This window comes from Pogonomyrmex barbatus, unplaced genomic scaffold (assembly GCF_055798465.1).
Source record: "Pogonomyrmex barbatus isolate J1 unplaced genomic scaffold, ASM5579846v1 scaffold8, whole genome shotgun sequence".
NCBI classification, from domain to species: domain Eukaryota; kingdom Metazoa; phylum Arthropoda; class Insecta; order Hymenoptera; family Formicidae; genus Pogonomyrmex; species Pogonomyrmex barbatus.
This window is the reverse complement of record NW_028297182.1, coordinates 5,989,644-6,015,763: the sequence shown is the minus strand read 5'-3', so window position 1 is coordinate 6,015,763 and position 26,120 is coordinate 5,989,644. Positions and strand designations below refer to the sequence as shown.

The window sequence follows — 26,120 nt, the reverse complement described above, 5'->3', positions numbered from 1 at the left end:
TCAACTACTTCCAAGTTGGGAATATGCTATCGATATGTACACATCGACAATTTCATTAAACAAAATTCGCTCCGTAAATTGATTGAAAAATCCGTAGGTAATAGAAACGGCGGCGGCGGCGGCGGCGGCGATGGTGGTGGTGGTGATAGTGGTGGTGGTGCTGGTGGTGGCGGCGGCTCTCCGAGATACTCACCCCGTGTATTTCGACGCGAACACGCGAGAGGCGTAAACAACGTCGAGAGCAAAATGTAACCCGTGATTTTCGGTCGCACCGTCGGCTAAATTCTTTATTGCTCGAATCGTTACGCGGGCGGCGCTTCATTCCGGTCGACCGGCACTCGTAGTGACTCCTCCATTACGGATTTATGAACGAAATTGAAAATCCCCATGCTCTCGTGGGTACGGGGTGAGAAAGAGAGAAGAGAGAGAGAGAGAGAGAGAGAGAGAGAGAGAGAGAGAGAGAGAGAGAGCGTGTGTGCGTGTATACGTGTGCGTATGCGAGAGACAAATGGGGCGCGGGGGTGAATCGACGCGGTGCCGGGTGATGGTGGTGGGCATGGCAATTTTCCGAACGTCACGGCAACGTACCACCTCTCGTTCGCCTCGTCAGCGATTTTCGGTCGGGCGCTGATTAAAACGACGGCTTTCCGATAAAAGCGCGCCGAATTCCCGCGAATTTCTGTTGCAACCGGACTCGCCGTCGCTGCCGTTGTTTCTGCAATCAATTGCTGCACCGCGCGATCGCGATCGATTTCATCGCGTGCGGCGCGACGCCCGACGGAGACGAGAGAAAAAATATCGGGGGGAGGATGACAGGGCAGGGAGAAAAAAAGGGACGCTGGTAATCGCGCGTCCGGGAGCGATAAATTGATTCGCATCATTGAGAATGTTACGAATTTATCCGCCGACTGTTGATTGATATTGCGAGTCCCGGATGTCTCGAATTTTCCGATTTTTCGAGCCACGTTGCGTTTGTCCTTCCACGAAGTGAATAATTAAAAAAAATATATATATGTATATATATATATACATACACATAACGTATACCATGATTTATTGGGAATGCTAAAAGATCTATATTCAAATTTTATTTTAAACATTTCTCCAATTGCACTTTAATTATAAACACTCATGTTTTATTATTCGTCATTTTATATTTTTATAAACGTACAGTACACATCTATATTATTACACATAATTGTACAATGTCTCACATATAAGAAAGCTCGAATGACATTTTTTTTGCAATTTGATTTATCAATTTATCCTTGATCAAATATATAATGTCAAATGTATAAATAACCAAATACACTGAAAGCTCTTCTCGTTTATTCAAATAAGTTTTGCTCTTCTGAGAATTTTAGAAACGTATTTTTAACTTAATTATAAAGAAAAAAAATATAAAATAAATATCAATAAACATAGCTGCCTTTTGAAATATTTTCACTGATTGACAAAAATTTGCTTCGAGCTCGATAAGAAATTTATCTTTAAAGTTCATTTTAGCACGTCTTCTGAAACACACCGCTCTAAAATCTATCTAGTCACGACGATTTCTCGCGGTGACTAGAATTGAGAAAGAGAATCAAATGTGGATAATGTGATACTACTGTCGTCCGGCATTGCGTGATAATTGGTCTGGAAATTTGTTAGGATCATGCCGCCAAGGAGAAGGCGCTCCAGACAATGTCGAGCATGTCGAGCGCCCAAATAGTATCAGCTGGAAGCGCGATACACAACAAGATGCCCCCCGCCCTCGTGGGGCCCCTTGCCCTTCATGCTTCCACCCCTGTCTCCTATCCCGGAGCGGTAAGTCCTGATCTCGGAGAAGGAATCCCTTGAGACATTTTTTTTTTTTTATCGGCCTTTCTCTTGAGAAGAGCCACGAGCTTTAGGGTGAGACGACGAGACTCTATAAAATGGATTAAGTTAATCATCGTACCAGTGGTTTCGCATGACGAATCGCTTTCAAATAAAACAAATGGCTTCAATCTCTCTCCCGCTTTTATAATCATTACATTGACTCTTTAATTGTGGATCTTCCTCGATTGATTTTTTTATATATATATATATATATATATATATATATCAATCTGTTATTGTTATCAAAGATCAATTATTTAATATTGAATTCTTGATGAAATTTTTTCAGAAAAATTTGTAAACGTAATTTTGGAATTCAATTGAAAATACGGACTTTTTTTTTTCATAGAAAAATTGTACTGAAATTCAGCGGTGAAAGGGTTAATGCAAAATGTTGGCTATTTAAATACAAAGGGGAAAAAAAAATGAAATTTTTGTGATATTAGTAACTATTGAATGATAGTTTTAAGATGCTCTAATATAGTATTTTCGATCTATCTTGATTCGTTATGTAATACTTATTCGCGTGTCAACAGATTGAAAATTTTGCAGGAAGGACATAATGTCTCGTCGTCTTTGAGGATACGAATTTTATTTTTATTATCAGTATCGCCGATTTGGCCACTTCTTTTCGAAGTTCGTGACTGTTCGTTCGTTCCTAACCGCTTCGCTCGATAACCGCTAATCCGCCTGCCGAAGCAGGCAAAAAGAGCCGTGTGGTTTGTCGACTGACCTATACATTTTTTGTGTCTCACGAAAGTTTAAGACTATATAATACTATGTAATTAAAATGTCACGCCGGAGAGATTACAGCGAGTGGCACTAACTTAACAATGTTGCATTTAGAAGCGACATGCATTTGCAAATTAATAAGCACTTTGATCTCGATAAAGATATTCGACCATTAGCTTCTGCATACAATGGCAATAAGTGTATGATAATTTAAATTTTGATCAGCATTGTTAAGTGGATCGAAATTACGTTTTACTTATATTTAAATGAAACGATACATTTGCAAACAATGACAATTATTTGTATAAAATTTGAAGCTGCTCTCGTATCTTTAGATAGCGTTAACTGTACATTCTATTCTGTCTTACGTAAAGAAGAAAAGAGAACAAAGTAACACGAAACGATTAGAATAATGTTTTCCTTGTTTCTTTTTAATTGGGCTTTTCGCTTTTTCGCTATCACGTTTTGTTCCTTTATGTTTCTTTCTCGCATCTGGTTATGAAACAAAAGTACAAACGGAGGAAAATAGCAGGCGAAAGCTATTTTTTTTGTTTTTTTTTTTCTATACGATCAATCACATACTTTCTTTTCTTCATGACGCGAAAGCGCTTTTGCGTCGAAAACTAACCCTCGCAAAAGTGACATCCCCCCTGGCTCTCTGCTACTACGCTGCCCCTGGGGGCCCTTGTTGTGTATTGTTGAATTTGTCCGTCGCTCTAATCTTGTACACACATATCACCTGGGCATCACATACGACATGCATATATATATATATATATATATACATACGTATGTATGCGTACATTGGACGTATCTGCATAATGAGAAACGTCGTTCGTTGTGGCTTATCAAACTATCTTTCTCTCTCTTTACATAATAATACGATCATCAGCCTTTTGTTGTTATTGTTGTCGCTGTTGTTCTCTCTCACTTGTGTTCATTCATTTCGTTTTCTATCGCTCGTTCCTCGCCCCACGGCTCGATGGCTTTTATGAAAAATTTTGTGAACTTTTTTATTCAAAATTTTCATCAAAACGTAAAACGTGAGCATTCATAATTGTAATGCACCCAATTGTTCGGAAAGATTTCGAAAATGCAAGTTCACGCCTTTTTTCATTCTCAAGATAAACAGATTTGTCAATTTCTTTACTTAACTATCTCAATTTTTAATTTACTTCTTTTTTGTAATTAATGGTAATGTAATTACAGGTAATGTAATATAATCGTATCGTTAATCTGACTATTATGTTTTCGCTAAAGCATCAATTATTTAATATTTGTTAAATCGCAATGAACCGATCATTATTAAACATCAATCGCGTGGAAATTGGCTAATCGTTAATCGTTAATGTTTGTATATCGCTTTTGAATCTAAAATTCGTTGCATATTTCCAGCAATTTTGGCAGCCAGGCCTGCAACCAGGAACGTCCCAGGATGTCAAACCCTTTCCTCAGCCTGCCTACACCGGGAAACCGGCGACAGCGGTCTCGAGCGGTGACTTGGTCCAGGCGCAGCCTGCACCACCATGGGAAGGACGCGCCATCGCGACTCACAAGCTCAGGCTTGTCGAGTTTTCAGCCTACATGGAACAGCAAAGAGACCAGGACATTGTGAGTAATATTTGTTAATTGGGAAGATATTTAGAGATCTGACGAGACCTACTTTAAATACCACAACGGAATCACATATTCTTAACAAATTATTTTTTCCAAAGATAAAACGTAGCATGTGTATTTTATTGGCGTCCAATGAAAAATGTTTTAGGAAATCATGAAAATTTAATGATATGATTAAATTTATTTCAAATACGGCTTAGAAAAATATTTGAAGAGGATTAATATGGATAAATATATGGTTATAAATATTTTTATCATAGGTATAGTACATCGCAGTTTCTTTAAAGAGAAATGCTTTGTCTTTTGTAATAAAAATTTTGTAATAAAAAATTGTATTAAGAATTATTACATTGATGCGATAGGATTTGTTAATTATTATCTAATAATAGTATAGCTTGATATTCATATGAAACACATTAAATTGGCAAAAATAACTTTATGAATAACTAGCTGCGAATGATTACTTTACTAGATAGCAGATGAGAGAGTGAAAAAGTCAATAGGATATTAATCACAGATTCAATCCTCGGATAATCAACGAGACAGTCAAACCATGATTTATGATTGTCTTCGATCATATGAATTTCTTCTTTTTTTTCAGTATCACAAACACCTGTTCGTCCACATAGGAGGTTCCGCGACCTACGCCGATCCGTTATTAGAAGCGGTCGATGTTAAGCAGATATACGACAAATTCCCGGAAAAGAAGGGCGGTCTCAAAGAACTTTATGATAAAGGACCGCAAGCAGCTTTCTTCCTCGTTAAATTTTGGGCTGATCTCAATAGCAACATCCAAGATGAAGCTGGAGCATTCTATGGCGTCACGAGCCAGTAAGTAATGTTTATTACTCACGCATGTAATTACTCAATTAGTCTAACATAATATTTACGTTGTATTTTATATCGTAATAGGTATGAGAGCAACGAGAACATGACGATAACGTGTTCGACGAAAGTATGCTCCTTTGGAAAGCAGGTAGTAGAGAAGGTGGAGACGGAATACGCAAGGTTTGAGAATGGCAGGTTCGTTTATCGCATTAGCCGTTCACCTATGTGCGAGTATATGATTAATTTCATCCACAAATTGAAGCACCTGCCAGAGAAGTACATGATGAATAGCGTTCTTGAAAATTTCACCATCCTCCAGGTGCGTTGAAAATATAATATAATGATAAATAATTCTTATATCTTTCATATGTAAAATCTGTCGTGATAATTCTTGAACAGAAAACATTTGAAATTCATGTATAGATAAAATAAAGTATTTTGTAGAAAATCAATTATATTGATAATTAAATCCGTATTATAAAGTAGTAGTGGTAAAATAGAAAAATTTATATTTTTCTGCCATTTCTGCCTTTTCGTTTTCCAGGTTGTTACGAACAGGGATACGCAGGAAACATTATTGTGTACAGCATATGTTTTTGAAGTGTCAACTTCTGAACACGGTGCTCAGCATCACATATACAGATTGGTCCAAGACTAGCCTGCTTGAACCTGCTCGCCATGCAGCCATCCACCCCCATCAGTGCCTACCATCATATAAAGATCATCCATACACGTATATACATTACACTGTGAAAATACAATATATACATACAGCCGAGTTCCTCTATTCTAAAATTATTGGGGTCAAGCATTTCCTCTAATCTTTTGTTTATTCTCTTTTTTACGATAAATAAATTATTCATTAGAAAGATTAAATTATTAAATGCTTTGTTTTTTCTTTCTTGCTCTATTATCATGTAAAGTATTATGTTATATGAATTCCATAATATGGATAATAGAAAAACAACAAACAACAGCGTAAAAAAGTTAGTTTAGAAAAAATTTTAGTTTAGAGGAAATCAGCTGATTTAGAATAGAAGAAAAATTAGAATAGAGGAATTTGATTTTACGCGATATGTTGCGTGAATATATGAGTGTAAACATGCTTACACTTATACAGAAATATTTTCTCGTCCATAGGTGAGTTTCGATGGAAAATATTCGATCGACGATATTATAAAAATTGTTCTATAAACAGATGTAAATAATGAATAAATAATAGACATTATAAGAACATTCTCTATATACATACAAAATTCGGATGATTTAAAAGATTATATTTTTTTTTTCTATGTATGTACAATTTTTTTGTATATAAGACAACAAATGTTCTTAACATTTCATAAATTTAAATTTTATCCCAATAAATTGATAATATAAAAATATCAAAAAATAAAAGAAACAAATCATGATATTTCAACTGATTATGAATCGGCTGTGCATGCTGAGGGATTAAATTAAAGATGAGAAATTCTAATTATTGTATAATAAATATTATAAATACTTCACAAAAAGTCTAATTTTTATCCTTGAACTCGAGTGTTTCTGTAATTTTGTAAAATAAAACAAAGAAACATACTGCGAACGTTTTCCGTGAAACTCCTTAAGAAGGACTCTACAGACATATGTACACATATAATAGAGTACTGGCCAGCCCGAGCTTGAGTTTGATTCAAAGTTTATACTTTTAGTAATTCATTGGGTTAATATGAAAAGAAATTCTTGTGTATGTGCTGGATAATGTCTTACGATATCACACAGTTATAAATTTTATAGTAAAATAGAGATTTAAAAAATTTCTCATATATATTTTATGATCATTGCATTTAATCGACGATCGCGTTTGTCGATTAATTTTAATAAAAAGGATCGAACTTGATCAAGAGGATATATGTAATAAATTAAGTTAAAATTGACAATAAATTTTGGTATAAAACTGCATAAAGAGATATAAGTATGCGACAAAAACAAAAAAAAAAAAGAAAAGAAAACAAAGAAACAGACTCTGATCTCGGAAAGGCATGGTACCGCAACATTTGATTTAGTATTATAGTTTTATTATTAAAATAGATGCGGTATATATTATAGAAACGCGAGACAAGACATCCACACACAGATATACATATATGTAAGAATATATATGTTAAATATTAATGCAATGATTACAATTTACATTGTTATAAATGATCGTGTATAAAGTTATCTAAGTGATTTCTAAGTTTTAAAAGAAATGGAAGTTTGATCGAGAGATATGCCATTATGATTTTTTTACGTATTGTGAAATATATATATATTGTTTTTAATTATCAGAATTAAGTCTCTTAAAAAAGAAAAACGAAATGTCATAGATTAACATATGTTTCTTTAAGTTTTGTCACAGAATAGTTTTTTGCATCAAAAGTTCTTATCATTGTAAGAGTCTACGCTACGGAGAGCGATCATTAATCTTCAATGATCGGTAAAAAGATGATTATTTTTATATTTTGATTGAAAATTCGACCTTTTAAAACGCACTTGCTAATGTGCAGATCCACCCACTCTGATTAGGCAGCGACACTTTAGGTTAGAGGGATGTGTTTGTATTTCTTATAATCGTCTTACTTTGTATATTTTAAGATCATATTTTCTATAGTTCTTACTGATGAATGATTTTTCTTACTTAGCGTATTTTGTTTGTTTTTATCTTTCTATTACACTTACAAAACGATAAACAGATCGATATACATCGATTATACAGATGGAAGGCCACCATCATAAGTTATAGCTATGTGATAGGGACTTCGATTAGAGTCTAAAACTCGATCTTGGCATTTTTTATCAAGAGTGTATTGAAATCTATCTCGAAAAATGTAGTAAGACATATGGCAGTGACATTGAACGTCGATATTTACGATACATCGATCGTCTGATTTCAATATCACTCTGTAAATCTCTGTAAGTTAAAAGTATTTTTCAAAGCACTGATACAAGAGAATACTATCCCATTGCAAAAAACATGTCGTACTTAATAATATAATTTACGCGTTATTCATACATGGACCATGGAGAATTTACACATACAGAGATTTTTCATGAACTTAACGGCAATTGTTTAAACAAGTAGAGGACCATATCCTGCAGTTGACTTTATTTAATCGCATCTCTCATATATATTATTATATGTAATTGCACAGAAAGTTTTTACTTATTTTTTAATTCGATCTGTTGTGTGTTCCCAAAACAGAACTTGCCTATCAAGCAGTAAATATTAACATAAGCAAGAAAAGGTCGTGTATATTTTATTAAGATAATATTATTTACTATATTCTTACTTTAATTAACTTTTAACGGAACAAGTGGCAATGTATTTTGATCTCTTTTAGTCAGAAATATGTCGCTTTTTATTTTGGGGTGAGAAATGAATTTACTATATGGGTTGACTGGAATAGAAAGAAATTTATGTTTAAATCGATATGTGAATGCGTTTTTTTAACTGGCAGCTTTTATATGTTTTATTCATTGTTACCGTTTTTTTTTTCTTCATATAAGCTCAGTATCCGTTTGAAAGCAACTCTCGGAAGTAAAAGAAAAAATATAAAAGTAAATACGCAAAAGAATAATTTTTTGTAGTATTTTTCAGTAGTATGTCCATTTGTATATATGACTTTCGAAAGTAATTCTCAACAGTATTTCTTTCAAACGGGTACTAGCCAGTAATAATTCATTATATCGTTTTTTTTTTTATAACTTAGCTTTTCCGTCAATATAAATATTGTGATTTAGTAAAATTGTTTGCACATTAAACTGGAGTTGTAACCACGGCCATGTTACGGATAAGTTTTTCGCAATACTTTGCTTATTAATATCTATTGAAAACAAAGTTTTCAAGTTTTGCATTTCGCAGTAATTTCAAATAAATATAACATGTAATGTTCTCATCATATTTATATAATTATAATTACACATTACGATAAACAAGACAACGTCTCGTGGTTACATATCGAATAGCTTAATAATGCATTATTTCGTTTCGAAAATTGCGCAATATCTTTTAACGATGATACTCACAAGAATTCAATTCGATCATGTAAATTTTTGTTTTTATGGATATTTGGAAAAGATGGAACGAGTATGAAATTGAGAAAAAGGAGCACCGACACTAATATTATTGACATTTACGCGTAATGATTTTAAAGTAAGCGAATTACATTTATAAGAAAAGATTATAAAAATATATATTTATCTATGTCTTCTGTGAAGATAGAAAATAGTACTCTCTCACTCTATATTGATGATATCGAAAATCGAGGTCCGATAAAAAGATACAAAATGCAGAAGTAGACTAAGGAACAGAAAGAAAAAAAAAAGAGACTTGCACTGTACACAATAACATGCGATTGATCGATTGACTCAGATTTGTTAAATATCTTTGTATATATTTACAAGAAGACCATGAGAAATTGTTCAAGTTCCAGCAGCTACGTTTTTGTAATAAGTACTCCCAAGTACTCCTAGAAGAGAGAAACTGTTTTGCTTGCAGCTCGTTACAAATCCAGTTCCACGTTTCTAAATTAAAATATGTAAAAAATTTTAATATTTTCATAGAGACCTATTAGTTTCTTATAGATACAATACTTTGATACAAGAATAGATGTCTATAATCTTTATTAACTTTACTCCATTTTCATTTACCTAAGTTAGTAATTATATTGCTAAATATAGCTATATATGTTTATAAACTACACATACTGACAAAATTGGGGGATATAAAACAATTACTCATGAATTGTTTAATATATTTTAGTTCAATATATCCTTTATATGTAATGTTTTAAAATATATATTTATCTCCAATCCAATCTTATCTCTATGAAAGTATTGACTGTATGCGCGCAATCAGCCTGCTAATTCGGCAAACGCTCGGAAATTTACATCCCTTTGAAATTCTATTTATTCATATCCTGGAACTGCCATATCAAAGAATTGAGCTTGACTGTAAAAAGGATTAAAAAATATTGATCGGAGAAAAAAGAAAACAAAAGGATCTACCTGTATATTACTATCATAAATGAAACGAAATGAGGATCAAAGTAGTTGTTTTAACGAGTAAATGAAAATAAATGATATATCATTAAATTAGAGGTTTAAAAATATAATAGAACTCAGTATATGTACAGTATTTGAAAAACATGTTTATAATTTGTATGGAGAAAATAAATGATTGATATAAAAAAATAGCTGTTTTTTTTTATTCCTTCATTATTATTTACTATCCGTTTAAATAAACATATCTATAACATAACGTATGCTGCAGTATCCAAGCAATGTTTTTCTATTAATTCTCTTTTATTGAAAAAAGATGTAAAAAGATTGTACTTAAAGTATAATTTATGAAATATTTGGTTATATATTTTCACCTTATTTAAATTTATCCTATTCTATTAATAATTTATAATATATTTTTATTTACTCTATAAATTTAATTTATTCATCATAAAAATTACGTAGTAAGTACGGTATTAAATAAATGATTTGCAATATAATTTTATATCTAAACTATTAAGCCAGCATATTCTAACATAAAATATAATATATTTCGTGAGTTAAAAATATCTCTTATTTGTTTTTTGACAATATATATATAAAATACCTTAATATTTTTATGCACAAAATGAAACAAATCGATAGAACAAGCATGTAGGTTTTTCTTAAAAAAAGTATTTACTGCTAATTACATAAATATTTTGAAATCAATTCCATGAGTATCTTTTTTAATGAAATATATAGCAGGATTTGCTCGAATTTAATTTACACTAGTAAAAATAAATATTAGGATGACAACACGGAGAAAACTACGAAAGGAAATAGGATTCGCTCGATGTCTTACATGATAATGAATGAATTTGAAACTGCCGGGAGATTTCATAAATCGCGCGGTAAAAAGACCGCCGCCAGGTCGCCATATCGATATTGCACCTGTTATTTCCCAGCACTTTTCGTTCTTTGAACAACAAGTACGTTCATGGTTTTTGAGGACTTTTTCTATTATAGCCCTATTTGATCATATTTGACGCTGCACAGCTGTCAAATTATTAAGATGAAGGAAATGAATATACAATCCAACTTAGATATAAATATAAAATTAAATAACAATTAAATAAATTAAATAATAATTAAATAACAAATATAGAAATAATAAATATAAAATTAAATTTAGAAATGAACTTTGCGTGAATATTGAAATATTCGAAGAATAGTATCATCATCGCTTTGTCACAAGGCAGAGTTCTAAAATTTTTCAATGAAATTTTAAATTGTAACCGCACTGAAGAGATACATGATTTAAAAAATACGAATATTTTTTTTTACTTTAATGTTAATTAATGTTAATGTAAATTCAATGATCGCATGATTTTTTTACGTTGCTTGGTATATATGGCATAATTATACTTAGATTTCGTCAGATTTCGTCACGAGCCGAAACTTTTACTTTTTTACCTCGTCGGTATTGAGAAGTGCCTCTTTCAAACCAACCACGTGGTCGTTGAGTCGTCTCTCAAAAAGTGAGAAAACCGGGCGATGTCGATGATGGATATAAAAATGTTTCACGAGCGAGCGGCCGCTGCGGTAAACTTGTCCAGCGATTAATTTCTAACTTCCGTTGTTATATTAAAAATTTATGATAATTTAATAATTCCAATTTCACAGTTGTAAGGTTATGCGAGTCATATACTTTCCATTGTTGCAGGAAAGAGAGATACTCAATTTAAAGCAGCAGATCGAATTGCTACAACGAAACATTATGTCTGACGCTCCGAATAATGTAACTAAAGAGGAATTTGAAAAGTTGCAACAAGAAAATACGAAGTTGACGCATAGGATAGCAATTCTTAGAAGGGTACACAGCGATAAAATTTCTATTTAAATATCCATTTTTATACAATACAGTTTAATTTTAATTAGTTGATTTAATTTATTTTTCATCTTTTCATCTTTTCTAGTTGTGAAAATTAAAAAAAGATAAGTAAGATTAAAATTAATCTGTATTGGTAAAAGCAGATATCAAATTATCTCTAACATATGTTTATCTCTTATGATTATATGTTTCATAGACTGTGGAAGAACAAAAAAACAGATTGGCTTCGAAATTATTTGGATCTCCAGATGTAATCAGCATAAACGATACTCTTTCTGAACTTTTTCGGAAGGCTATCAACACTGCTTATCCTAATATAACAGATCCACCAGTGGTAGTGACTGTAAGCAGTAATCCCAAATTTGGAGATTATCAATGCAATAGTGCTATGCCCCTAGCCCATCAACTGAGTAACTCTGGTAAAACTTGCCTGTTGTCTTATTTTAATATTTTGTATATCAGAATTTGATATATCTCTATTGAACATTATTCTATTATAATTTATTGTTGCAGGTACCAAAGTAATTCCACGTAATGTTGCTAATGAAATTATGTCCAAACTGGAGACATCCCCTCTTGTAGATAAATATGAAATAGCTGGTGCAGGATACATAAACATATATTTAAAACGCAATTTTGGACAATTTGTTTTAAGCAATTGGTTGACGGCTGGTGACGTTCCTCCCCCATATGTCAAGAAGAAAAGAGTAATCGTGGATTTTTCTAGTCCTAACATTGCCAAGGAAATGCACGTGGGACATTTAAGGTCAACAATTATTGGAGACAGTATTTCAAGACTGTTAGAATATTTAGGACACAATGTACTAAGACTCAATCATATAGGTGACTGGGGTACACAATTTGGTATGTTGATAGCACATCTTCAAGACAAGTTTCCCGATTATTTAACCAATGTTCCTCCAATCCAGGATCTTCAGGTAATTATACCTTTATGTCATAAATGAGATATTTCATAACAGGTATTATAATAATTATAACAATTATTTATATATTCATATACATATAGACCTTCTATAAAGAATCTAAGACTAGATTTGATGAGGATGAAGAATTTAAAAAACGTGCGTATGAGTGCGTCATTAAATTGCAAGCCTTCGAGCCTGATATAACAAAAGCATGGAAAATGATATGTGATATATCTAGAAAAGGTAAATATAATAATCAAATATATTTATATACGTAATTATTTACTCTGAAAGAAAACAAGTATTTTAGTAATTATTTTTACATTTGATGCAGAATTTGAGAAAGTGTATACTCGACTGGATATCAAAGTGACAGAAAGAGGTGAATCATTTTATCAGAAATACATGGAGGCAATAGTTAAAGAATTAGAATCAAGAAATTTATTGGAAGAAGATAATGGGCGAAAAATAATGTGGGGAGAACAACACGGTAGCGGGGTACCTTTAACTATAGTAAAATCTGATGGCGGTTTTACATATGATACGTCAGACATGGCTTGTATTAAGCACCGTATCGAAATAGAACGGGCGGATTGGGTAAGTATTATACAATACTTAACATACTATAAATAATAATAAATAATAAATACATAACATATTATAAATATCATATTTCTATTCTATTCATATAAATTGCAATGTAATAAAATCTTTATAATTTTACAGTTGATATATGTGACAGATGCGGGTCAGTCTTTGCATTTTCAAATGTTAGAAAGCTGTGCTAAAAGAGCAGGTATCTTGAAGAGCTTTCACAGAGTGGATCATGTTGGCTTTGGTGTTGTCTTAGGTGAAGACAAGAAGAAATTTAAAACAAGGTCTGGCGATACTGTAAAACTCAGCGACTTACTAGATGAAGGTAATGGGGGATGAGGGAATTTAATAATAAATTTGATCTTTTATTTCTTAAAATCTAATTACTATGCATTTCTACTGTCCAGGTTTGAAAAGAGCACTACAAAAACTGAAGGAAAAAGAACGCGACAAAGTATTATCTGAAGAAGAGCTAAAAATGGCTCAAGAATCCGTTGCATACGGCTGTATAAAATATGCCGATTTAGTACACAATAGAAATCACGAATATGTGTTCTCATTTGACAAGATGCTGGATGATAGAGGCAACACAGCCGTTTACTTATTGTATGCTCTAACTCGAATTCGTTCTATCGCCAGAACGGCGAATATCACGAAGAACGAGTTGCGGCAGCATATACACAATACTCCAATCTCGTTGGAACACGAAAAAGAATGGAAATTGGCAAAAACATTGTTAAAATTTCCCGATGTAATTCTTGGCGTCAGTGAAGATTTATGCTTGCATACATTGTGCGATTTTTGTTACGAAATTGCATGTACGTTTACGGAATTTTACGATAAGTGCTATTGCATAGAAAAGAACCAAGCTGGTGAGATTGTAAAAATAAATATGGGACGTCTTTTACTCACGGAAGTTACAGCAATTGTTTTGGAAAAATGCTTTTCTCTATTAGGCTTAAAACCTGTTAAACAAATGTAAAAAGAATACATACTATAAGATACTATATATGTATTTTTCATTGTGAAGTATAAAACATACAAAAAAATGAAGGAAATTAATTTATAATTTTTATTATGTTCGGAGAGCGCGCTATTGACATTGCGTCACTCGCGTTATTGGTACTACTGCTGATAACACGCTTCCCGAATGCAGAAATTAGTCATATTAAAGCCGAATGATTTAATAAAAGTGAAATTAATATATATGAATTTTTTCTTTTAAACAATATTTCTATATTTTATTTATTTTGCAAATATACTTCATAAAATTTGATGAATTAATTTTCACACTATTATATACTTTATATGATATTAATTTGAAATATGTAAATAAAATGCTTGCAAATCAAGCAATAAACCATTTTACTTCAATGAAAGTTGTATAATTTATTGTTCACAGTCAAATGTCTACTAATAACAAACTGTATACATATATGTATATCTCTCATCATCGTGCATACATTTTGTCATGTATGAATGCAGATAGCGATATTCACATTCAAAATAAATAAAGTGTCGTTTAGATCTCTAAAAAATCTTACCTTAAAATGTCTTGCAATATCTAATTTCAGTCATGTAACATTATTCATTGTCAGTTACTAGTTAGATGGATAGCGGAAACATTAGCTACGCTCGGAGGGCAATAATTATAGGATCGTTGAGTGAACATTTATTCATTTAAATAGATTTAAGTTGACTATTTGAATCAACACATTTGCTATTATTAATATATTCTAAATTTAATTTGAAATTAGAAATCCATTTCAATCACAAGCAATGATTATTAAATACTCATTCAATTGTATTCTCTGAATTGTGTATTGTTCATCATTTTTTTATGTTTTGATGATTTATGTAATCTAAAATTCATTTATTCATTAATGTTTTAAATTAATGCTGTTTATATAACATGAGTACATATTTCTTTGTTTTTTGGCAAACAAATATCAATTGTTATTAAAATTCAGTAATGACTTAAAAAGTCCCCTAAAAAGATCGAACCAATCAAATTAAATTAATCAAAAGCCTATATAAAAAAAAATTATATTCGGAAATTTTTATATTACGAAAAAATGTAATTTCACATAGGGAAATCACAATTTATAAGACATTTTTCACTTCCCACAAATCTTGTTTTCTTTATTCACACATCATCTACTTATATTTAACGCAGGTTCAATACTATAATTTATTTATGAATACTTTTGGATTATATGTTACATTTCCGCACATAGAATTACATTTTCTGCTATTACTACAATCTTGAAGAAATTACAATAAGTTCGTTATGGAGATGATAGCTTACCTTAATTCGATTTGTAAAAAATCAAAAAATCATTGAAATTCTAGTATATATAAATATACCATGATATTTTTTGATATCGATAAATATATATTTTATCATATATAATGTTCTTTCATCATTGATAAAATGAATATATTATATCAAAGATGCATTGTATAATAATTAAGATCATTTTCACGTAGCAATTATCTATATATATAGAATATTCATTATAATATTACCATGATTCTAGATTCTTCTGAGACTGACATAATAGAAACATTGTCACAAAGAAATAATTAAATTTTACGACTGTAAAAAATCAAAAGTCAAGTCATATAACAAGAAAAAGATAGAACTACTCTATTTAGTAAATTAAATTGCTTGTAATGAAATCTATCAATAGTAAGATTAATTGCTCATAATAATATAAGACAGTAATCTTTGAATTTATTTTAGAATCATATATCAATAAAGATGTATGATTCTAAAATTCTGTAAACACCCATACGAAATAAAAAAAATAATTTTATAAAATTATAATTTTTTCAAAGAGTGATTGAACTTTTAATAAAAAAGAATGATTTAAATATTTTTGTGAATTATCAAATTCAAATATTATTGATAGACTGAAAATGAAATTTGTTTATCTTTTTGTAATCTTTTTTTGTTAGAGGGATACCCTATATATTACTATAATAATTTTGTAACTACACAGTTGATTTTTATGAAAAAAACTTTATGACACTAATGTGTGTATAGTTTTAAAAATTAAAATATTGATTGATAATATCAATGCCATAAATCATTGACCAATTAATAATAATTAAATAACATCTCCAATATGTCTATAATTCCTTATGTCACAAAATATTTGCTATTATATGATGCTATTTCAACAAACCGTAATTTCCTTATGTACTGCATATACCTATAAATCATTTACAGAAATTTAACATAAAATTATTATTACGGCCAGGCAAATAATAATATACCCAACCGTCTATATTATCCCCAATAGTAATATAAAGAACACGAACGCAAAAGAAAATTCAGTGATCATATTCATCATATCAATCATATCAAATATAATATTCAATTTTCATTGTAAATTCCACTGTAAAATAATGACAAAACAAAACAATTTGTCTTGCTTATCATGGAATAAATCTTAATGCTAATCTTTTTTCTGTACAATATGCTATAGTTCACTATTTGCAAATTTATTCGAAATTATAACATATTATGTCTGTTATTAAGATAGAAATCTTTGATATATAAGATATAAACTACTTAAGATTAAATACCGATTTATGATAATATTTATCATTCAATATTTATCGATAAGTTCATCAATTATAAAAATTAACACATTAAAAAGTTTACAATACAATACAGCAGTATTTCATTGCATAAACAAGATACACACAATTCTTGGTTGTACTTTTATAATTTGTTTGCTACAATCAGGGTATCAAGATATTATTATAATTCAGTTAAATACCTAACATTACGTCATATTCCGGCTTTCAAGAGGCATCACTATACTTTGAATTTATCATATACTTTTATCACTATACTTTTTAATTATCGTCGGCATCATCATCATCATCAGATATATATTTTTTAGTAACTCTCTTCCTACGACCGCCTCTTCCCTCCCCCTTTCTTCCTTTCAATTTAATTTTCATTCTTACGCTAGAATCTGCATCTGATCCATCTTCGCCATCTGTATAATATAAAAAATGGAATCGTTGAGAAAAAAATTATCTTATCTAAATTTTACGTTTGAACTAAATAAATTACACAATATGATTAAAAATTTACCTTTATCATCTCCATCAGAATTATTACCTTCCTCTTCAAGACGCTGACGCGCATTCGTAAAAACGGATTGTAACACTATCGAGTCTTCATGAATAAGGGATGCTTCTTCATTATAAATTTGAGCATTCTTACAAAGTTGCATAAAATCTTTTTCAAGTTCGTCTAAATCAGCGTACTGGAAAAAATAACATTATTTGATCATAAGTATATCCAATAAATGCAAGAAAGAATATAATAAATAAATACTTACTTTGCCTTCTTCGATTTTTTGTAATAATTTATTAATAGTCAATGGTTTCTTAATGATCTCATAATAATCTGGTAATTCTCTTCGTGAAGGTAATTTCATAAATGGCTCACTCAATAATCGGCCATCACTACTATCAGTATAATTAACAACTAACGTTATTAGTTTCTTCATAGCCCGTTTCATTTTAGGATCAACTAAAGATCCGGCGCCTCTTCGTTTCTTCGGCATAGGCTCGTCGTCCTCTTCGCCTTTCTTCTTTCGTTTCCGTGTCTTTTTCTTCTTCTTATCATCTTCTTCTTCCTCTTCATATTCTGCGCCGTCATCGTCAATCGCCTTTAACCACTCCTTTTCAGTTAAACTATCTGTATAATCAACTTCTTTACGTTGTCTTGAACCTCTTCCAAGGAATCTATCTTCATCTTCTTCGTAGGTCCACCTTTCTACTTCATCATCATCTTTTACCAACCAGTCAGGCAATTCAGCTTCTTCTAATAGACGCGATTTACGATTTGGACCCAATTTGGCTTCCTCACGTCGTCGCTCTAAATCTAATTTCTGGAATATTTCAAATTCACCTTCTGTTCTAGCAATCATTTGATTTACAGTCTCATCATCGGGCACTTCATTCTCTTCTTCATCTTCGGCATCATCCTGATGCAAGATACTCTGAAGAAATTGTTGTCTCTCAGAACCAGTGGACTTCTGATCAAACATACCAGCTTGAATAACTTTTTCGTCCATATTTAACTTATATCTAGCTGCTGCTAATATTCGCTCTTCAACGGAATTCACAGTCATTAATCGGAGTACTCGTACTTCGTTTTTCTGTCCGATTCTGTGTGCCCTGTCTTGAGCTTGCAAATCCTACAAATATGCATATATTCATTATTAAGCAAATATGCATTATCAAGTTTAATATCATGTTAATATTAAATATTAATTGATTATTACATGTTAATAGCATGTACCTGATGAGGATTCCAATCAGAGTCAAAGATAATAACTGTATCAGCAGCTTGAAGATTTAAACCAAGACCACCTGCACGTGTGGATAGCAAAAAGAGGAAATATTCCGAGCCAGGATCATTAAATTTCTTTAACAGGTCTCCTCTGTCTTCTGCTTTTGTTGTACCATCCAATCTTAGATACATGAATCCACGCCAACTTAAATAATCTTCCATAATTGTCATTAATTGAGTCATTTGACAAAATAATAATACTCTGTGATTTGTAGCCTTCAATTTGGGAAGAATACGATCGAGAAGTTCGAATTTTCCAGATGCACGATATAAATCGGGGCTAACAGTAAATAAAAATCAAATAAATATCTACATAAACATTACTCTATATAGATTTTGCTCGAGCATTGTCATCAAGATACATACCCAGTAATAACACCGGAACCTTGTGTGCCTACATGTTCACAGTATTTCTCTTCTATAGCTTGAAACATAAATGGATGATTACATAGTTTTCTCAGCTGTACAATTGTATTCATAAGAGCTTTGGCACCGCCTTTCCCTTGTTTTCCTTTTTCTGATCCATCGGTTAGTAATACACCTTTGCTTTGCATATGCCTAGCAAAACATTTTTGTTTGTCAGCTTGGAATTAGATGCCTATTTTGTAAAAAAAAAATTGAAAATAGAGAATACAATTACATACTTATAAAGAACTTTTTGTAGGCCAGACATATCACATTTAATGATATATTCCACTTTATCAGGTAATTGTGATTCTACTTCTTTTTTCAAGCGTCTCAATAAGAAAGGCCGCAAAACTTTGTGCAAACGACGAATAATCAAAATAGTTTCTTCTTCATTTAGCTCCACCTATGCAAATTCATAGTAATATTAGTAATAAAGATGTTTTACAAATTTAAATAAAATTTTGCTTTATGCAAAGTACTTGCCTTCTCGCCAGTAGTGGCGAAAGGAGCATTAAACCACTGTTCAAATGTACTGCAGGATTTAAAGATTGAAGGCAACAAGAAATTCAGAAGAGCCCACAGTTCTGGCAATTTATTTTGCAACGGCGTACCAGTTAACAATAACCGATGAGGAGCCAAATAATGTGTATTAAGCACTTGGGTAAGTTTGCAATGATGATTTTTCATTCTGTGTCCTTCGTCAATAATCATATATTTCCACTGCAATTTGGCTAATACACCTTTGTCTTTAATGACATATTCGTAAGTTGTTAAAAGAACATTGAACTTTGTAGCTCGCATCTGAGATTGTATCGCTCTTCTGCCAGCTGGAGAACCTTTGTATGATACCACAACAACACTCGGTGCCCATTTTTCAAATTCAAGAACCCAATTAGATAACGTCCTAGAAGCATATATTAAAATTATTATATGAAAAAAATCATTTATCTATATGTCGCATTTTTAGAAAAAGGAAATAAACATACGATAATGGAACGATAATAAGAAAAGGACCATTGACTTTCTTCTTTTCCATTAAATATGTTACCAGAGCAATGGTCTGAATTGTTTTACCGAGACCCATTTCATCTGCCAAAATACCGTTCAGGTTGTTGTTAAACAAAGACACTAACCATTCTAAACCCTAAAATCATTAATAAATTGATATCTTTCACATTCTTAATAAAAATATTATATTATCATTTAAGTATTATAATTTAAAATACATAATGAATTTAAAAATATATTAAAATAACTACCTTAATTTGATATTCTTTTAGCTTTCCATTCACCATGATACTTGCTTGTTCAGTAACCACTTCATGAACAGTATGAGCAATGCTGTAGTATGTCTGTTCTTCAGTTTTATATTCATCATCTTCCACTTTTGCTTTATGTATAGTTTTCTTGACTTTCTCTTCTTCAGAATCGCCCATTACTTTATCTTTGCCTGATTAATATTTCATTAATTAAATTTGAACAAAAAAATCTGTACACAAATCCAAAAATAAAATACTTACTATCAGATTTATCTTCACTTTCTCCATTTTCTTCTTCATCATCCTCTTCATCTTCTTCGCTATCTGACTCAATTGGCTCCCACCCAGGATGAGCTTCTAAAAATGCTGACAATTGACTCATTAGTGGTGCTTCATCACCGGTTAATGTGCGACCAGTGGCAGTTTCTATTACACCAATACGAGTATCGTCACTGACTGCACCATCTTCACCAGCATTTTCACCATCTTGCAATTTCTTCTTTTTCTATATGATTACAAAACTCCATTAATATTATAAATAATTCACTATGAAAGAATAATTAATTTTACAATAAAGTACAGTACATACCTTCTTACGCTTTTGTTCTTCTGCTTGCTTTCTCTTTTGCTCTATCTTATGTTGCTTAACCATTTCCGTGAGATTGCTTATATATTCATCAGTTTGGGATAACAAGAATGCTAAACGCTTATCTTTCTTTTGATCGATTAGTTTTCTATATCCTTCTTCATCTTCCGCCATAAGACGACGCATACGTTCTTTCTCAATACGCTCTTGTTCTTTCTTCTGCTCCCGTTCAGCGTTTGCATGATAGTTAAGCACCGCTTTATTAAGTCTAGCTAATTTAGCAACATTGTTACGATGAAATTCTTTGAAATCTTTGCCATGTTGTAATACAGAACTAAGAAATTCCTAAAAACATAAACATCATACTTGTATTCATTTATTCGCAGCAACAATCTTATTAACATCATATATTTATAAACAAATTTTATCATTAAATAAACGCGCAATTGGATAAACTTACTTGATGTTTCTGTCTTCGTTTACGTTCTGCTTCTAATTTCTGTTGCTTTTCTAATTTTTCAGTAGCTCTAGCTTCACGTAATCCTTGTCGTTTCGTACGTTTATAAGCTTTCACATTCACAGCAGTTTCTAAAGTAGTATCCTTCCGGGTACATGCTATAATCTGTTGAAAATTAGAAGAGTTAAAAGTAGAGATAAAAGTTCCTTAGATTTACATATATAAAATAAAAAAAATCTATATAAATTTAATACCTCGGATCTTAATTGTCTCTGGAAGTTTAATACTCTCAGCATACGCAATTCGATCTGAGCTTGTATACGAAGATCTTCTGGCATATTTGTCGGTAAATTACTAAGTTGTTCCATTCTAAGCGATATACGAGCTGCAACTCTGTTATTAAGTATTAAAATTTTTGTTTTACTAATAAATATACTATTATACTCGATACATTTTTTTGAAAGATATGTCTCTACCTATTTTCTCGCTCCTGCAATATTAATAATGGATCTAATCCAACGGGTTTCGCTACACTTGTTACTCTATTAGCTTTAGCACCAGACTGAGGTTGTTGCTGTTGTTGTTGCGGTGTCTGACAGCCTGGTCTAGGAGCACCTGCGGGACCAATAACATTCGGACCTGGTATTTGTGACCCAGCTGTGGTAGCAGGGCCTTGAGACGGATCTATGGGTCGTTGACCCATCCCTGGAGGAGGAGGCGTGCCACCTATTCAAATCCGTCTTAAATCAGGATCATTCTACCCTACTTTTGCAAACTTTTATAAATACCACATTTATTCATCTAGTTTCATTCATTACATTCTAATAAATATCATAATCTATCAATAAGCATAATCTCTGTAATTGCACAATCTAATATGAAAAAAATATCGAGCGAAAATTAAAGTTATTACAGCATGTATTTAATATAATGCATATTTAAAAAAATAAAAGCATTTAAAATAATATATTATATAGAAGCATCGTATACAAACTTTTACTATATTATTAGACGAATACAATGCGTAGAGAAGAAATAAATAACATTTATATATACTTATATTATTAAAGCAATAAAAATAGAAGCAAGTAAATATAAAATAGAAAAATTTGTAAACTAAAAAAGCTCTACTTAAAATAAGCAAAATAAATCATGTGGCAAAAAGCGATACAAAAGACAGAGTAGTCACCCAGAGCATATAAATTTACAGAAATATAAAAACTTACCCTGTGCAGCTAATGCCACTTGTTGAGGTACTGGCTGATTTCTTGCTAGCAATCTGTATGCCATTATCTGAGCTCTGTGAAAATGCAAGAATTAAAAATTTTAAAAAAGTTGAAAGGAAAATGTAAAAAAGATATTTATATTTTTTTTTTCAAATCAAAAACATGTATCAAACTTTCACGCCATCAATGGACCAAATGTAGCATCGTGTAGTACATGATTCGATTATTATTGTGCAAATGTATCAAAAAATATATAATTGTATGTATATATGTGTGTGTATATGTAGAAAGGAATAATTTTGTGTGTGTGTGTGTGTGTGTGTGTGTGTAAAATTATTCCTTTCTTATAATTTTTGTAGACAAAGATTTAACATAAAATATAATCATTAATTTAAGTACCGTAATTGCTGCAACTGTTGTGTATTGAAAGCTTGCTTATCGCCCATGCCACTACCTTGACGAGCTCTCAAAGCTAACAATTGTGAGTATCGTGGATCTTCTTGCAATCCTTTCTCTTCCATAGAATCTATCGCTTTTTGAAGCGCATTTAAATTCTCTTGTCCCGATCCGGGTGGTCCTGTAGGTCCGGTAGGTCCAATTTGTCCACTTCCAGTTTGACTCATTTGATTTACTGGAGTACCTGATCCTATTGGTGCTGTGCTACCAGAAACTTGACCCTGATTTTGACTACCAGGCCCTATTTGAGTAGTAGGAGGCTGAATATTAGGTCCATTAGAACCCATTTGTCCAGTCGCGTTTGTATGGCTAATTTGATTATTGGGAGCACATGACCCCATTTGACTATTCGGACCACCAGGTCCCATTTGATTGCTCGGAGCGTTCGGGCCCATTTGAGAACCCGGGCCTCCTTGCATCATTTGTCCTGGACCAGAGGGAATTTGTCCTCCTGGTCCCATTTGACTACTTCCCGGTCCTATTTGTCCACCAGGTCCGCCTCCTGGTCCCATTTGGCCACCAGGTCCACTACCACCATGTCCCATTTGTCCGCTACCTGGTCCCATACCTGGTCCACCAGGCATGCCTCCTGATACCATTTGACCACCAGGTCCACTACCGGCATTCATTTGCACCCCAGGACCGTTTCCCGGGCCCATTTGACCACCAGAACTGCTTCCAGGACCCGCTGCACCCATCTGTCCTCCTGGACCGCTGCTAGAGGTCATTTGTCCACCAAGTCCACTAACTATACCTATTCCAGTTGGTCCATTAGGCCCTATAGAAACAACAGGTGCACTACTTGTTGTCATTGGTACATTTCCTGGAGCACTTCCAGGACCCATTTGACCAAGACTATTCGGACCTAATTGTCCTACGGGACCGCTACCTGGGCCCATTTGTCCACCTGGACCAGAAGGTCCCATTTGGTTGCCTGGTGCGCCTGGTCCCATTTGATTACCTGCCCCTGCAGGTCCCATTTGATTACCCGGCCCACCAGGACCCATTTGTCCGCCTGGTGCATTCATATTCATTTGTCCGGGTGGACCACCCATACTCATCTGTGACGGCCCATTATGACCCATTTGCCCAGGTCCATTTGGTCCAATCTGCCCTGTTGGTCCAACAGGACCCATTGGCCCACTAGGTCCCATCTGCGTTTGACTATTCGTCATCATTTGATTCGGACCACCTGGACCCATTTGATTTGGACCACCAGGACCCATATTGTGACCTGCAGGACCACTTGCAGACATTTGACCAGGTGCACCAGGACCCATATGACTTCCCGGACCACTAGCATTCATATGTGAAGATACTGGCGGACCACTTGCGTTCATATGTGTTGGAATTGGAGGCCCGCTGTTCATATGACCACCTGATCCAGGCGGCCCACTAGCGTTCATGTGAGCTGATCCAGGAGGACCGCTTGCGTTTATATGTCCTGATGTTCCGCTAGCGCCTATGTGTCCTGATACTGGAGGTCCTGCATTACCCATATGTCCTGGTCCGGGAGGACCACCGGGAGTTATGTGACCTGGTCCTGGTGGGCCACTTGCATTCATATGACTTGGAGGTCCGCCCATGTGCCCCGGGCCGGGTCCTCCAGAAATCATTTGCGAATTTTGAGAATTTCCAGTACCCATCTGAGGTCCTGATACAGGTCCGCTACCTGGTCCCATTTGACCAGGCCCATTTGGACCTACATGAGATCCACCAGGAGGACCTCCTTGTACCATATGAGACGGCGCCATTTGTCCGGGACCGATCTGTCCTGGACCTCCTGGTCCCATCTGTCCAGGTCCACCAGGACCCATTTGACCAGGACCACCAGGTCCCATTTGGCCAGGTGCATTAGATCCCATCTGATTGGGCCCACTTTGCATCATATGAGAACCACTTTGTGGTCCATTCGGACCCATTTGTCCAGGTATCATTGGTCCTCCAGGACCTTGCTGAGAAGTAGGTACCTGCCCAACTGGACCGCCTGGACCTTGATTCTGAAAGAAAAACAAGAAATCAAATAAGTCAACAACATTTAAAAATAAAAATATATTCGAATGCTAATCCTAAATATTAGATAAATGATTTTTACAACCTTTTTTATTCAATAGATTGAAATATACATCTTCAAATTACATAATACTGCAAAAGGCATAAACAACATAAATAAAGGGCAAAATATTTCTAATAAAAGGAAATAAAAAATTTAAATAAAATTGCAGGAAACACACTTGCAATAAGGTACGTAGATATAAACAAATAAAAATCTGCAAAAGTGATAAATCAACATTTCATTGGTCATCGTTATATGCTGTGATGATTAACATACATCATAATATGATCAACATAATTTTAGCGGTAGCACATGTGTAATTAGAAGCTTGGATTTTATGTTTAATATCTAAGACAAATAAATAGAAATGGAGATTTATTTTATTTAAATTTTCTGTACGCATTCATGTAATGCTAGTGGCACTAAGTGAATTTTGTGCAATCTATTATTATATTCTATTTATTTTATATTAGCACATTACATGATAAATCAGAACAAATAGCATTTCGTCTAGGATTCTTTCGGGATTTTTATAGAAAGGCGAAAATTAGAATGTTTCGAAAAATTTGAGACAACTGATCATTCTAGTGATCATTTAAGATCTGATAAATTCGCATACACCGCACATAAATAAAGATCTGTGTATAGTCAAATTTTTTTATATTCATGTGAAGAAGTAGGTTTCCACGTTTTGTTCACGCTGCCGACTAAGCGATATCATGTTCGGGAAACATGTTATCAAGATGACTATCGAGAGAAAACAATGATTGATGAACAAAATAATACATCTACTTTATCTGTTGCAGTTTGTGCAACATGCTTGCAATAATATAA

At 32.9% G+C, this 26,120-nt stretch overlaps 3 protein-coding genes across 7 annotated transcripts in view; 2 read left to right on the top strand and 1 right to left on the bottom strand.

Annotated features, from left to right (window-relative positions):
• scalloped (TEA domain transcription factor 1 homolog scalloped) overlaps positions 1 to 6,554 on the top strand; it is a 147,832-nt gene extending 141,278 nt beyond the window's left edge. For 4 of the 5 annotated variants that reach the window (XM_089084235.1, XM_089084238.1, XM_089084236.1 and 1 more), the window contains 5 exons: positions 1,654 to 1,809; positions 3,991 to 4,206; positions 4,814 to 5,043; positions 5,125 to 5,359; positions 5,585 to 6,554. In XM_089084235.1, coding sequence (XP_088940361.1) covers positions 1,654 to 1,809; positions 3,991 to 4,206; positions 4,814 to 5,043; positions 5,125 to 5,359; positions 5,585 to 5,698 — 951 coding nt within the window. In that variant the 3' untranslated portion in view covers positions 5,699 to 6,554. The remainder of the gene's footprint in view (positions 1 to 1,653; positions 1,810 to 3,990; positions 4,207 to 4,813; positions 5,044 to 5,124; positions 5,360 to 5,584) is intronic. The other variant, XM_089084239.1, reaches the window with a different exon arrangement.
• Positions 6,555 to 11,317: 4,763 nt separating this feature from the next.
• On the top strand, positions 11,318 to 14,834 carry ArgRS (arginine--tRNA ligase-like protein). Its single transcript, XM_011632238.3, has 8 exons — positions 11,318 to 11,646; positions 11,768 to 11,917; positions 12,132 to 12,354; positions 12,449 to 12,873; positions 12,963 to 13,104; positions 13,196 to 13,458; positions 13,588 to 13,780; positions 13,863 to 14,834. The coding sequence occupies exons 1-8, from the start codon at positions 11,599 to 11,601 to the stop codon at positions 14,435 to 14,437; spliced, it is 2,019 nt and encodes a 672-aa protein (XP_011630540.2). The 5' UTR covers positions 11,318 to 11,598; the 3' UTR covers positions 14,438 to 14,834.
• A 734-nt stretch (positions 14,835 to 15,568) lies between these two features.
• The window catches only part of brm (ATP-dependent helicase brm), a 30,332-nt gene continuing 19,780 nt past the window's right edge, over positions 15,569 to 26,120 (bottom strand). Inside the window, exons 3-18 of the mRNA XM_011632246.3 lie at positions 23,174 to 25,230; positions 22,775 to 22,848; positions 22,025 to 22,274; positions 21,803 to 21,941; positions 21,552 to 21,713; positions 21,095 to 21,436; positions 20,767 to 21,010; positions 20,506 to 20,696; positions 20,233 to 20,390; positions 19,730 to 20,150; positions 19,483 to 19,649; positions 19,205 to 19,396; positions 18,788 to 19,118; positions 17,820 to 18,683; positions 17,570 to 17,744; positions 15,569 to 17,471 (exon numbers count right to left, since the gene is read on the bottom strand). Coding sequence (XP_011630548.2) covers positions 17,326 to 17,471; positions 17,570 to 17,744; positions 17,820 to 18,683; positions 18,788 to 19,118; positions 19,205 to 19,396; positions 19,483 to 19,649; positions 19,730 to 20,150; positions 20,233 to 20,390; positions 20,506 to 20,696; positions 20,767 to 21,010; positions 21,095 to 21,436; positions 21,552 to 21,713; positions 21,803 to 21,941; positions 22,025 to 22,274; positions 22,775 to 22,848; positions 23,174 to 25,230 — 5,913 coding nt within the window. The 3' untranslated portion in view covers positions 15,569 to 17,325. The remainder of the gene's footprint in view (positions 17,472 to 17,569; positions 17,745 to 17,819; positions 18,684 to 18,787; positions 19,119 to 19,204; positions 19,397 to 19,482; positions 19,650 to 19,729; positions 20,151 to 20,232; positions 20,391 to 20,505; positions 20,697 to 20,766; positions 21,011 to 21,094; positions 21,437 to 21,551; positions 21,714 to 21,802; positions 21,942 to 22,024; positions 22,275 to 22,774; positions 22,849 to 23,173; positions 25,231 to 26,120) is intronic.